The 13190-nt window shown below is 43.8% G+C and overlaps 1 protein-coding gene across 11 annotated transcripts in view; it reads left to right on the top strand.

Moving 5' to 3' along the window:
* RECK (reversion inducing cysteine rich protein with kazal motifs) overlaps positions 1-13190 on the top strand; it is a 307670-nt gene that overhangs the window by 174801 nt on the left and 119679 nt on the right. For all 11 annotated transcript variants that reach the window (XM_070727797.1, XM_070727793.1, XM_070727798.1 and 8 more), the window contains one exon: positions 7556-7823. In XM_070727797.1, coding sequence (XP_070583898.1) covers positions 7556-7823 — 268 coding nt within the window. The remainder of the gene's footprint in view (positions 1-7555; positions 7824-13190) is intronic.

Below are 13190 nucleotides of genomic sequence, written 5' to 3'. Positions count from 1 at the left end.
TGCATAAATTAAACATGCCCGGGGGAGGTGTTTCAATTCCCCCATGCCTGATGACAGAGGTGGGATTTAAGGAGTTTACGGAAGGCAAGGAGAGTAGGGGCAGTTCTAATCTCTGGGGGGAGTTGGTTCCAGAGAGTCGGTGCCGCCACAGAGAAGGCTCTTCCCCTGGGGCCCGCCAACCGACATTGCTTAGTTGACGGGACCCGGAGAAGGCCCACTCTGTGGGACCTAATCGGTCGCTGGGATTCGTGCGGCAGGAGGCGGTCTCGGAGATATTCTGGTCCAGTGCCATGAAGGGCTTTAAAGGTCATAACCAACACTTTGAATTGTGACCGGAAATTGATCGGCAGCCAGTGCAGACTGCGGAGTGATGGTGAAACATGGGCATACCTAGGTAAGCCCATGACTGCTCTCGCAGCTGCATTCTGCACGATCTGAAGTTTCCGAACACTTTTCAAAGGTAGCCCCATGTAGAGAGCATTACAGTAATCGAACCTCGAGGTGATGAGGGCATGAGTGACTGTGAGCAATGAGTCCCGGTCCAGATAGGGCCGCAACTGGTGCACCAGGCGAACCTGGGCAAACGCCCCCCTCGCCACAGCTGAAAGATGGTTCTCTAATGTGAGCTGTGGATCAAGGAGGACGCCCAAGTTGCGGACCCTCTCCGAGGGGGTCAATAATTCCCCCCCCCCAGGATAATGGACGGACAGATGGAATTGTCCTTGGGAGGCAAAACCCACAGCCACTCCGTCTTATCCGGGTTGAGTTTGAGTCTGTTGACACCCATCCAGGCCCCAACAGCCTCCAGGCACCGGCACATCACTTCCACTGCTTCGTTGACTGGGCATGGGGTGGAGATGTAAAGCTGGGTATCATCAGCGTACTGATGATACCTCACCCCGTGTCCTTGGATGATCTCACCCAGCGGTTTCATGTAGATATTAAATAGCAGGGGGGAGAGGACCGACCCCTGAGGCACCCCACAAGGGAGAGACCTTGGAGCCGACCTCTGACCCCCCACTAACACCGACTGCGACCGGCCAGAGAGGTAGGAGGAGAACCACTGAAGAACAATGCCTCCCACCCCCAACCCCTCCAGCCGGTGCAGAAGGATACCATGGTCGATGGTATCGAAAGCCGCTGAGAGGTCAAGGAGCACCAGGACAGAGGATAAACCCCTGTCCCGGGCCCGCCAGAGATCATCCATCAACGCAACCAAAGCAGTTTCCGTGCTGTAACCGGGCCTGAAACCCGACTGCTGGGGACCTAGATAATCGGCTTCTTCCAAGGACCGTTGGAGCTGGAGTGCCACCACCTTCTCAACAACCTTCCCCATAAAGGGAAGGTTGGAGACTGGACGATAGTTATTAAGTACGGCTGGGTCCAGGGAAGGCTTCTTGAGGAGGGGGCGCACGAGCGCTTCTTTATAGAGTGTTGGAAAAACTCCCCTCCCCAAGGAAGCGTTGGTAATCTCCTGGACCCAGCTCCGTGTCACCTCCCTGCCGGCCGAAACCAACCAGGAGCGACACGGATCCAGTAAACAGATGGCGGAACTCACAGCTCCAATGGCCTTGTCCACTTCATCAGGTGTCACCAGATCAAACTCTTCCCAGACAGGTGGACAAGTACGTGCCCCAGTCACCTCGACTGACTCGTTGTCAGTCGACTCTGTTTTCCAATTGGAGTCGAGATCGGCCCGGATCTGAGCGACTTTATCAGCGAAAAACGTGTTAAAATCCTCGGCACTGCTCTGTAAGGGCTCCCCAACTCCCCCCTGGTTAAGAAGGGAACGGGTCACCCTAAACAGAGCGGCCGGGCGGGATTCCGCTGATGCAATCAAGGCGGCATGGTACGTGCATCTTGCCGCCTTGAGCGCCACTTTGTAAGTCTTAATAAAAGCTCTTACAAGTGTTCGATCAGATTCAGACCTACTCTTCCTCCATCGCTTTTCTAGACGTCTCTTTTGGCGTTTCAACTCCCGGAGCTCCTCGTTGAACCATGGAGCTCTACGGGGTCTAGCCCCACGGAGAGGTCGCAAAGGCGCAATCCGGTCAAGAGCCTCCGCTGCAGCCTTGTTCCAGGCCTCCACAAGAGACTCCGCCGAACTGTGGACGAGTGCCTCTGGAATAACCCCAAGCGCCGTCTGAAAGCCCTCTGGGTCCATCAGGCGTCTGGGGCGGAACATCTTAATTGGTTCCGCCTCCCTGCGGGGAAGGATTGGAGCCAGGAACTCAAGCCGTAGTAGGAAATGGTCTGACCATGACAAAGGCAATGCTTCTAAGCCCCTTAGTCTCAGACCATTACTCAATTGCTCGGAAAAGAATACCATGTCAGGTGCGTGCCCTCCCTTGTGAGTTGGACCCTGTACTACTTGAGTCAGGTCCATGGCTGTCATGGTGGCCATGAACTCCTGTGCCAACCCAGAGGTTTCGCCGAGTGACGGCAGGTTGAAGTCCCCCAGGACAATAAGTCCGGGGAACTCCACCGCCAACCCGGCTACCTCCTCGAGTAGCACAGGCAGGGCTTTTGACACGCAGCTGGGAGGCAGGTACGTGAGAAATAAGCCCACCTGAACCCCTAAGTCCAACTTCATCAAGAGACACTCGCAACCCGCAATTTCCGGAGCAATGAGTCTACGTAGGCAAAGGCTCTCCCTGGCTATAATAGCCACTCCTCCCCCCTTCCCTGGGGTCGAGGTTGATGCCATATCTGAAACCCGGCTGGGCAGATTTCAGAGAGAGGAACACCTCCCTCTGGGCCCAGCCAGGTTTCAGTAATACATGCCAGGTCGGCCTCCTCATCTAGGATCAGATCCCGGATGAGGAGAGCTTTATTTACCACTGACCTGGCATTGAGCAGCAGCAACCTGAGCCCAGGGCCAGAGTTGGAGAGAGAGATGAAGGAAGGGAGAGAAAGAGGGAGAGAAATAGAGTGAAAGGAAGGAAGAGAGAGAGAGAGAATTTTTTTGTCCAAACTTTTTTTAGCCCCCCCCCATTCCCCGCCCAGCTCAATGTGCCCCATGATTTTGTATATGTAAAAAATGTGCCGCAGCTCAAAAAAGGTTGAAAATCACTGGTTTAGAGTAGTGAGGGGAAACCTATTTTGACTTGGGTGCCAAAAAGGTGCACATGCACAATAGTGTGCATGCTTGCCCACACCCATAATGCAATGCCCTTCCCCATGCATGCACATAACTCTCGTGCTGCCTGTGTGCATGCACACAACATCCCCACGCATGTGCACAATACAAATAGATACAGAGCAATAAAAAGAAGTTGAATATAATCTAAACTATGTAAAACCCCATTTTAAAAGAAACCCAATTGATATAAAAGATTCGTAATCTCATACATATATACCATTCATATAGTATGGCCCTGCCAGATTGTTAGTTCATGGCCCCCCAGGCCTGCTAGCAAAGCCAGGTCTTTGTGGCCTTATGGAAGGCCAGTAGGGTGGGAGCAGTACGGACATCGGGGGGAAGTTGGTTCCATAGAGCCGGGGCGGCCACAGAGAAGGATCTCCCTCATGGTCCCATCAACCTGCATTGCTTTGTCAACGGGACTCGGAGGAGGCCAATTCTGTGTGTTCGTATTGGTGTCTGGGAGGTATGTGGCAAGAGATGGTCCCGTAAATAGTCTGGCCCTGAGCCATATAGGGCTTTAGAGGTAATAACTAACACCTTGAATTGTGCCTGGAGACTAATAAGAAGCCAATGCAGTTTGCGGAGCTTAGGTGTTATATGGGCATACCAAGGCATACCCATGACACCTCTCATGGCTGCATTTTGGACTATTTGCAGTCTCCGAACACTTTTCAAGGGTAGCCCCATGTAGAGTGCATTGCAATAATCATGATGGGAGGTGATGAGAGCCTGAGTAACTGTGTGCAGAGCCTCCTGGTCCAAATAGGGCCACAGCTGATAAACCAGGTGAACTTGGGTGAAGGTCCCCCTGGTCACAGCCAAAAGATGGTGGTCAAAACTCAGCTGTGGGTGCAGGAGGACACCCAAGTTGCGAACCCTATCTGAGGGGGTTAATGCCCCCCCCCCCTGAACAATGGTCAGACAGATCGAAGAGTCCTTGGGAGGAAATGCTCACAGCCACTCGGTCTTGTCTGGTTAAGCTTGAGCCTGTTGGCCCCCATCCAGATCGCTACAGCTTCCAGGCACTGGCACATCACATCCACTTCTTCACTGAATTGGCATGGGATGGAAATGTACTGAAATGTACTGATGTACACGATGATACATCACCCCATGCCGTCAGATGATCTCACCCAGCGGCTTCATGTAGATATTGAATAGCAGGGGGGAGAGGACAGATCCCTGTGGCACCCCACAGGGGAGAGGCCAAAGGGTGGACCTCTGCCCCCCTCCCCCACTAACACTGACTGCGAACATACAGAGAGATAGGAGGAGAACCACCATAAAATGGTGCCTCCCAGTCCCAATCCCTCCTGTTATCGCAGAAGAATACTATGGTCGATGGTATCGAAGGCTGATGAGAGGTCAAGGAGCACCAGGATAGAGGAATGTCCCCAGGTTTCAGGAGAGCCTTCTGAAGCCTGGGGAGAATAAAAAACTGCCAAACAGGCCAACCAGAAATTTGGAAACAAACTTCTTGTTGGCCCATTGTGCTGTTTTTTGCCATCCCCAGGGTTCAAGAAACTTTCCTCAACCCTGGGGATGACAAAAAATGCCCAAAAAGAAGCCCAGAATCTGTCCAAAGCACATGTGTGTACTGGAGTTGACATAGGGCAATGCCTCGTGCCTTCAGATATGGTTCTGCATGCCACTTGTGGTATGCGTGCCATAGCTTCGCCATCACTGGCCTAAAGATTCTATTGAACCATCAACACGTGGACACATGGTGAGAGCGTAATTTCTAGCCTGGCTAAAATGGAGGTCTTACAGAATTTTAAAATTGGAATTGATGGAGCAGACTGTTTTGGGAGCAGTGATAAACAATGTAATGTGTCACCTTACTTACACTTGTACCAGGTTATTGCTTAAGGGCAGTTCTAGCTTTATCAGAGCCTATTGTGCACAGATCTTCCGTAGAGAAGCCCAGCAACTGAATTTCATTCGGGGGTTTTTTTTAAACCACAATGATTTCAAGTGATCACTAAATACTAATAGGGCCAAATTTATAAGGAATAGAATTAATTTTAGCCAGAAGCTAAGAAATATATACCATGTTCTGGCGCTTTATTAGAACTGTATTCTTATTTTTAATCATGATGTTCAGGGTGGCTTACCTCTCTGCCAGTTTGCTCCTTGATGTGCTATGCAGGCATAGTGCTAAAAACCCAGCTACTGCACATATGCAGAAATAAAAGCAGCTTCAGCAGATGTGTAGAAGCAAAAAACAAGATGGCAGCCCCTATTGTGCTGCTAAGAGAGCCAGTTCAGGGGTGTGGAAAGCCTGGGTTGCTGCCGGTTCCGGCAACCCAGGCTACCAAGTTACCACTGGTTCCGTAGAACCGGTCCACACCAGGAGGATACCACCTCTGATAATGTTATATTTTATTATATAGTGGTACCTCTACTTAAGAATGCCTCTACTTAAGAACTTTTCTAGATAAGAACCCAGTGTTCAAGATTTCCCCCCCTCTTCTTAAGAACCATTTTCTACTTAAGAACCTGAGCCTGGAAAAATTTCCCAGGAAATTTGAGAGCGGCATGAAGACCAGTTCTTAAGTTGAGGTACCACTGTATAGGGTTATTGAAATTATTCTAATAAATTGTTTTGTATGGTTTGGATGATATTGAGCTTTGTAAAGCAGTATATTTAGAAGCTATAGAAAAACTGTGTGACTATAGCTTAGTAGACATTGTGAGCTGCAGGAACTATTCCTTTTAAATGGAAAAATCTTACAGTAGCTATAATTTTTGCCTTTTTGCCATTTTGAAGTAAGAAAATTATCATACCAGATTAAAGGAGATATGAAACTGAAAGTACAATATTTATAGGTGCATGCATTTATAGGTGTTTGGAATCCTATGTAATTGCCCTTGGCGAATTTTATGATAATGTCAGGCAAAAACTGACATCTTGATTTTGTGTTAATTAGTTTTTTTGAAGAATAAAGCTAATGCCCTAAATGCTTTTCCTATTGCATTCCTTGTCAAGTGGACCAGTGGCCCCACCTTACCATCTCAGATTTTGATGAAATTTGGCATAAAGTTTCTTTATGATATGAAACTATGCTGTGCAAAAGTTTAGTTCAAAAGACTAAAAATTGGGAGTTCTAAGAGACCTCAAGTGAAGGGTTGCAAAATGCTGAGTCAGCAAAAATGACATTTTGGGCCAACTTCCAGAAGCTGTAAACGTGGCAGTTTCAGTAGTATGTTGGAGATATTTGGTGAACCTGCACATCTTGTAGAGCTTTATATACTGGGAAACCCCCATGTACCTAGTCCTCTTACTTTTTACATGGTTCAGGCTCAAACTTTGCAAAAAAACCCTCAAAAATGAATTTACAGCAATCTTCAGACTGCTGTATTTTCAAAACTACTTGGTCTTTTAGGTTGATTTTTGGCAGGTGTACTAAGTACCCAGCTGCAATGAGGACTTCCAATTTGCAGCACTTTCCTTCAAGTTGTTGAAAAAATATAAGTTCAAAGTTGGTACTTAATGGGTTTTTGCCAAATATTGGCTATCTTTGATGCCCTATTTGGGAAAAATTGCTTCTACTTACAAACTTTTCTACTTAAGAACCTGGTCACAGAACGAATTAAGTTCTTAAGTAGAGGTACCACTGTATTTCACTCTGGGTTTCACTGGGCCCATAACCTGTCCTAGTTTTCGCAGTTTAAAACCCGGAAGCTTGAGAAACAAGTGACTATATGTGGCTGAGTTTCAAAACAAACTTTATAGATGCACAAAGTTACAGTACCATATTACACAGGAGCACTTTAAAAGACATCCTTCTTCGTCAGAGTCATCATGAGCAGAGAGAAAAAACTCAGGCTAAACTCTGCCCTTCTCTCTCTTCAATCTTGTACATGCTCAGATATTACCATACCCAAATTAGCATACTGAGCTTTATATAATCATTGTCTCTCCCAGGCAGGAAAAAACCTTGACAAAATCTCTTTATATTAAATTCAGAACATTGATTTAGGACCAAAGAACATATTTTGCCAGCATTGTAGTTTCTAATGCCTGCATTTATCTTGACGTTTCTTGACTTCATTTACCCTTCATTGTAACAGCTGACCAAAATCATGAAATCAATTTCTGAGAATGCTTCAGAGTCTACTTAAGGGGGAAAAAATTAGTAAGGAAATTATTTTTGCTCAAAAGGAAAAGAAAATGCTCCATTTTTGCTTGCTGTACACACACACGCACATACACACGCACACACAAAAACCCAGGGCATAAACAGTTCATGATAAATTAATGAAGTATTGAATCCATAACAAAAATTTAATGTAGATTAAAACGATAAACAGTAGGAGATACGAATATTCATCCATATGTGTCAAACTCAAGTTTCATATATGCACAGAGGTGACAACTAACAATATTTGTTTTTCTTCCTTACTTAGGTTTATACTGTTGTGATAGAGCTGAAGATTATGTTTGCCAAACAGCTTGTAAAAGGATATTGATGTCAATGAAAACAGAACATGAAATTGTGGATGGGCTTATTGAAAGCTGTAAAACAATGCCTCTTCCACAGGATCCACTTTGGCAGTGTTTCTTGGAGAGCTCAAGATCTGTTCATCCTGGAGTGACACTGCATCCACCACCTTCCACAGTTCTGGATAGTGCTAAGTTGCACTGTTGTTCCAAAGCAAATACTTCTTTGTGCAGGTTAGTGTATCTTCTTTGTTTCAGTTCCTATAAGCTTTTGATAAATTAGCCATTAATTTGCTAATTGTGCATTTTTTTAATGAAGTGAAACCAATTTGAAATTTGAGAAAGCTCTGGAACTTCTGTCAGTAGTTCAATAAAAGAGGCTTTCTTATTTACAAAATAAAAGGAACAACGTAACAAAATGTCCCCACTTTCATAAGACAGTTTGCTAATGTCAAAAGAAAATATGTTCAAAATTCTATATAAAAGTCAGAGAACTACATGCTACTAAAATTCTCATTGTTATCCCTAATTGTGTTATCTATCTCACTTAAGTTAATTATCTTATTGTTTTTCCAAGATTATACTCATGAATTTAGAAGTAGCAAGGTAGAATCTATTGGTTTGGCATGAAGAAAATGCAGTTAATTTCTCCTCCCCACTCCAACCACCACATTATCAGTCGAAGCCCAATTAGAAATTCTCAGATTATTTAAAAGATCCTGTGTTTGTACCTTCTGCATCTCCACATTTTGGGGGCTGGTTTTATGCAGGACTGGCCCAGTTTCACTCCCAATCCCCCACCTGTCTAATCACATTCCAGTCTCTCTCCACCCTCAATGCTAATGTCAGATTGGCAAGATATGATGTAAAGCTACAAAGAGAATGATATGCAAAAAATGGATATGCCTACAAAAGAAAAAAATAGGAAACACATTAATTAATCACCAGGTATCTTTTTGGCTTATTGGGATATTTATTATGAAACTGGTGGCTTAAACAGGGCAGGCGGGGAAACAAATATCATTAGTTTCAAATCACTCAATTTCTGTAACCTCCCTCTATGGAGTCTAGAATTCAGGATTTATTTAATCTCAAAATGTTGTTCCCTTTCTATCATAACACCGGTCTAGAAAGTTGACCTTGTACTTTTCTGAATAATTTTTTGGTCTGATTTCAAATATGAATGTAGTTTTTCTGTAGTAGGTATAGTTTCCATGAAGCAGCATCATTATTATAAGGTACAGGAAATATACTGGAGACATTAAGAAAACAGTAATCTACATATCAGAAAAAAGTGCTTGACCTTACAAACAGTATTTGTTGAACCAAAATTATTTCACATGTAAAATAGAAACCAAAATATGAGCAAAAATTAAAAGTGCTTGACATTAGACTATCGTTGATATGATTTTTCAGGGTTATCCCTATATAACATCCAACAGTAATCTGCCATCATTGAGTCATTCCAAAAACCCTGGTAGCAGTGTTCCATTATTGAATGTCCTGGTGAAACTGCTCACCTTGTTCATCGCCTATATCCCCAAGATTTGGAGGGAAGAAATCTAAATGTGAATGCTAAAAGTGCATTTTAAGAGACATGCGACATAAAAGACACTGGTATGCATTTAGCAGTTCCTCAACACCTTCAACATATTCTGGAGATTTATTTTTTTCTTAAGAAGTTTTCATAGATCCACTTGAAGCTTTTCCAAACTCTCAGCTCTTTATCATTTAGAATTGCTTCAAACACATCATTTCTTATAAGCTCTCTGATGAGAGGACCAACCAATACCAGATTTGCTGGTGAAATGCTGAAATGTACTGGTATCCTTGTGAATTTATCTTTGCCATGACTTTCACAAAGTTTTTAATCAATCCCAAATTTATATGTATTGGAGGAAGAAAGATTTTTGTTGGAGCAACTAAAGGATTATGCTTTACACTGTGTCTACCTGGAGCATAGATGTTTCTCTGTCCCCAATCATGTTGAACATAATGCTCTACTGTATTTTTACTGTCCCATAAACACAAGAAGCATCAATGAAACCTCCTTGCATTCCCATTAGCAGACCAATCACTTTCAAATCTCCACTGATATTCCATTGATGATGCTTGTATAGCATCCAAAAGAACTGACAGATTTTTTGACAGGAGAGGAGAGAGGAGAACTGCAAGACTGTTACCTATTGTTTGCCGGCTGACAAGAGGCTAAGAGGCTAAAAGAAGACAGCTGTAAACTGTACATTGACACCAGGTCTCCGACGCGAGTGAATGAGGCAAGTGGGAGACAGAACAGAAGACAGCAGGCGAAGAATGTGGTTGGCGTTTGCCGCTCAGTATTTGGTACAGCAGCCAAAGTTCCTTTTTAATGTTTAAGAACATTTGAGCTCAAGGGGAGTGTGAGAAGAGTGCAAAAAGAGCGTCTATGGAGACCAGATGGAAACGCTGCACCTGCCAAGTTCCTGGTCGAGGAGAGTGGTGAGAGCTGGGGATCATGGAGCCGACATTGCTGGGCTGACGAGTAAGAGGGGTTGGCGAAGGCAGGGCCAGTGTCCACGGAGGACAAGGTGGAAATACATCTGAGCCAACCTGTGAGAGAGGCTGGTGGAGACACCATGGAGTGTGGAGGATATAAGGATCGAGGAGGCTTGGCTGAGCTGCCAGTGAGAGCAGGCCAGACGGGACTCTTCCCTCTACTGTTAGCCAGACATGTCAAGGATTCAGCATTCTTTGTCATTGGAGCTTCGGAGCAAACAGGGTTGCAGCTGACTATGATTATTACCACCTTTTAACAGGCTCGCTGGGGGACTATAATATGGCAGTGGCCTGTTTTGTCAGACTTTCTAATTTTTGTACTATTACCATTTTAATGAATTTTAAAGGATGTTTTAAAGAACACTCGATCTATATTAGATTTAGAATATTACATACCTATCTGAGAATTTTCTCCTTTCCTAGATGGGACTATTTACATAGAAACATAGAAGACTGACGGCAGAAAAAGACCTCATGGTCCATCTAGTCTGCCCTTATACTATTTCCTGTATTTTATCTTACAATGGATATATGTTTATCCCAGGCATGTTTAAATTCGGTTACTGTGGATTTACCAACCACGTCTGCTGGAAGTTTGTTCCAAGGATCTACTACTCTTTCAGTAAAATAATATTTTCTCATGTTGCCTTTGATCTTTCCCCCAACTAACTTCAGATTGTGTCCCCTTGTTCTTGTGTTCACTTTCCTATTAAAAACACTTCCCTCCTGAACCCTATTTAACCCTTTAACATATTTAAATGTTTCGATCATGTCCCCCCTTTTCCTTCTGTCTTCCAGACTATACAGATTGAGTTCATTAAGTCTTTCCTGATACGTTTTATACTTAAGACCTTCCACCATTCTTGTAGCCCGTCTTTGGACCCGTTCAATTTTGTCAATATCTTTTTGTAGGTGAGGTCTCCAGAACTGAACACAGTACTCCAAATGTGGTCTCACCAGCACTCTATATAAGGGGATCACAATCTCCCTCTTCCTGCTTGTTATACCTCTAGCTATGCAGCCAAGCATCCTACTTGCCTTTCCTACCGCCCGACCACACTGCTCACCCATTTTGAGACTGTCAGAAATCACTACCCCTAAATCCTTCTCTTCTGAAGTTTTTGCTAACACAGAACTGCCAATGCAATACTCAGATTGAGGATTCCTTTTCCCCAAGTGCATTATTTTACATTTGGAAACATTAAACTGCAGTTTCCATTGCTTTGACCATTTATCTAGTAACGCTAAATCATTTACCATATTACAGACCCCTCCAGGAATATCAACCCTATTGCACACTTTAGAGTCATCGGCAAATAGGCAAACCTTCCCTACCAAACCTTCCCCTATGTCACTCACAAACATATTAAAAAGAATAGGACCCAGAACAGACCCTTGTGGCACACCGCTTGTAACCTGTCTCTGCTCAGAATACTCGCCATTAACAATAACTCTCTGATGTCTATGCTTCAGCCAGCTTGAAATCCACTGAACTATCCAGGGATTAAGTCCAATCTTCACTAATTTATCTATCAGCTCTTTATGTGGAACCGTATCAAAGGCTTTGCTGAAGTCCAGATAGGCAATATCTACGGCACCACCTTGATCCAACACCTTTGTGACATAGTCAAAGAACTCAATGAGATTAGTCTGACACGATTTGCCTTCAGTAAAGCCATGCTGATTTGGGTCCAATAAGTTATTGTTTTTTAGATGCTGATTTATCCTCTTTTTGAGTAGAGTCTCCATCATTTTAACTACAACTGATGTCAAGCTAACTGGCCTGTAGTTACCAGCTTCTTCTCTACTGCCCTTCTTGTGGATAGGCACAACACTGGCCATTCTCCAATCCTCAGGGACATCTCCTGTTAACAGGGATTGGTTAAACAAATCAGTCAGGGGGGTAGCAATGACAGATCTGAGTTCTTTAAGAACTCTGGGGTGGATGCCATCTGGACCCTTTGCCTTATTTATCTTTAATCTTTCAAGTTCTTCTAAGACATCGGCTACTAAGATCACTGGAGCTGAATCCGTACAGCTGGAAGCAATGCTATATCCTTCTATAGTATTATTTTGTAAAGTGTCTTTTGAGAAAACTGAACAGAAGTAGCTATTGAAATGGTCAGCGATCTCCTTATTCCCATCAATGCATGTATTATTCCCGGTACTAAGTTTGTGATGCTGCAGTTTTTCTTCTTCCTATCACTAATATATCTGAAGAAGGTTTTATCCCCCTTCTTTACAGATTTTGCTATTTCTTCCTTTTTTGAGGCTTTAGCAGCATATATTATCTGTTTCGCCTCCTTCTGTCTCATTTTATACACCTCTCTATCAGCTATACTTCCAGACTCTTTATACCTCCTATAGGCAGCCTTTTTTTCATTGACTATAGCCCTTACATCATTGCTAAACCATAGCGGTTTCTTCTTCCTTTTACCTTTAGTTACTTGCTTTACATAAAGTCTTGTGGCTTTTAAGATGGCCTTTTTTAATACAGTCCACTGGGTGCTCGCTCCTGCCAATTTATTCCTCCCCTTTAATTCATTATTTAAATATTCCCCCATTGCATTAAAATTTGTTTTTCTGAAATCCAATACTTTGGTTGCAGTATAGGATTGCTCACAATCAGTTTTTACATCAAACCACAAACATAGATGGTCACTGCAACCTAAATTTTCTCCCACCTTGACCTCTGAAACCCAATTCCCATTTGTAAAAACTAAATCTAGAATATTCTCCCCTCTAGTTGGTGTCTTAACTAGCTGTGCCAGAGCTGCTCCTGTAAAGGCCTCTACTATATTCTTACTTTTGCATGTAGGGGCACTGGGGATATTCCAGTCAACATCAGGCATGTTGAAATCACCCATAACCACAATATCTCCCTTTACTGCCATTTGGGTAATTTCATCCATCATCTTGTTGTCATGTTTACAGCAAAGACACTACCCTAGAACTTTACCATCCCTCCGTATCAAAGGAGAGAGGATGTCCTCTGATAAAGAATGGCAAGAGCCAAAGTTGATGATATATATGAGATGAATGAATGGGTGGGAGGGTTAATGTTGG

The sequence above is a fragment of the Erythrolamprus reginae genome, chromosome Z (assembly GCF_031021105.1).
Source record: "Erythrolamprus reginae isolate rEryReg1 chromosome Z, rEryReg1.hap1, whole genome shotgun sequence".
Taxonomy (NCBI): Eukaryota; Metazoa; Chordata; class Lepidosauria; order Squamata; family Dipsadidae; genus Erythrolamprus; species Erythrolamprus reginae.
Note: the sequence above shows the minus strand (reverse complement) of the source record. Positions and strands in the feature narration are given on the sequence as shown.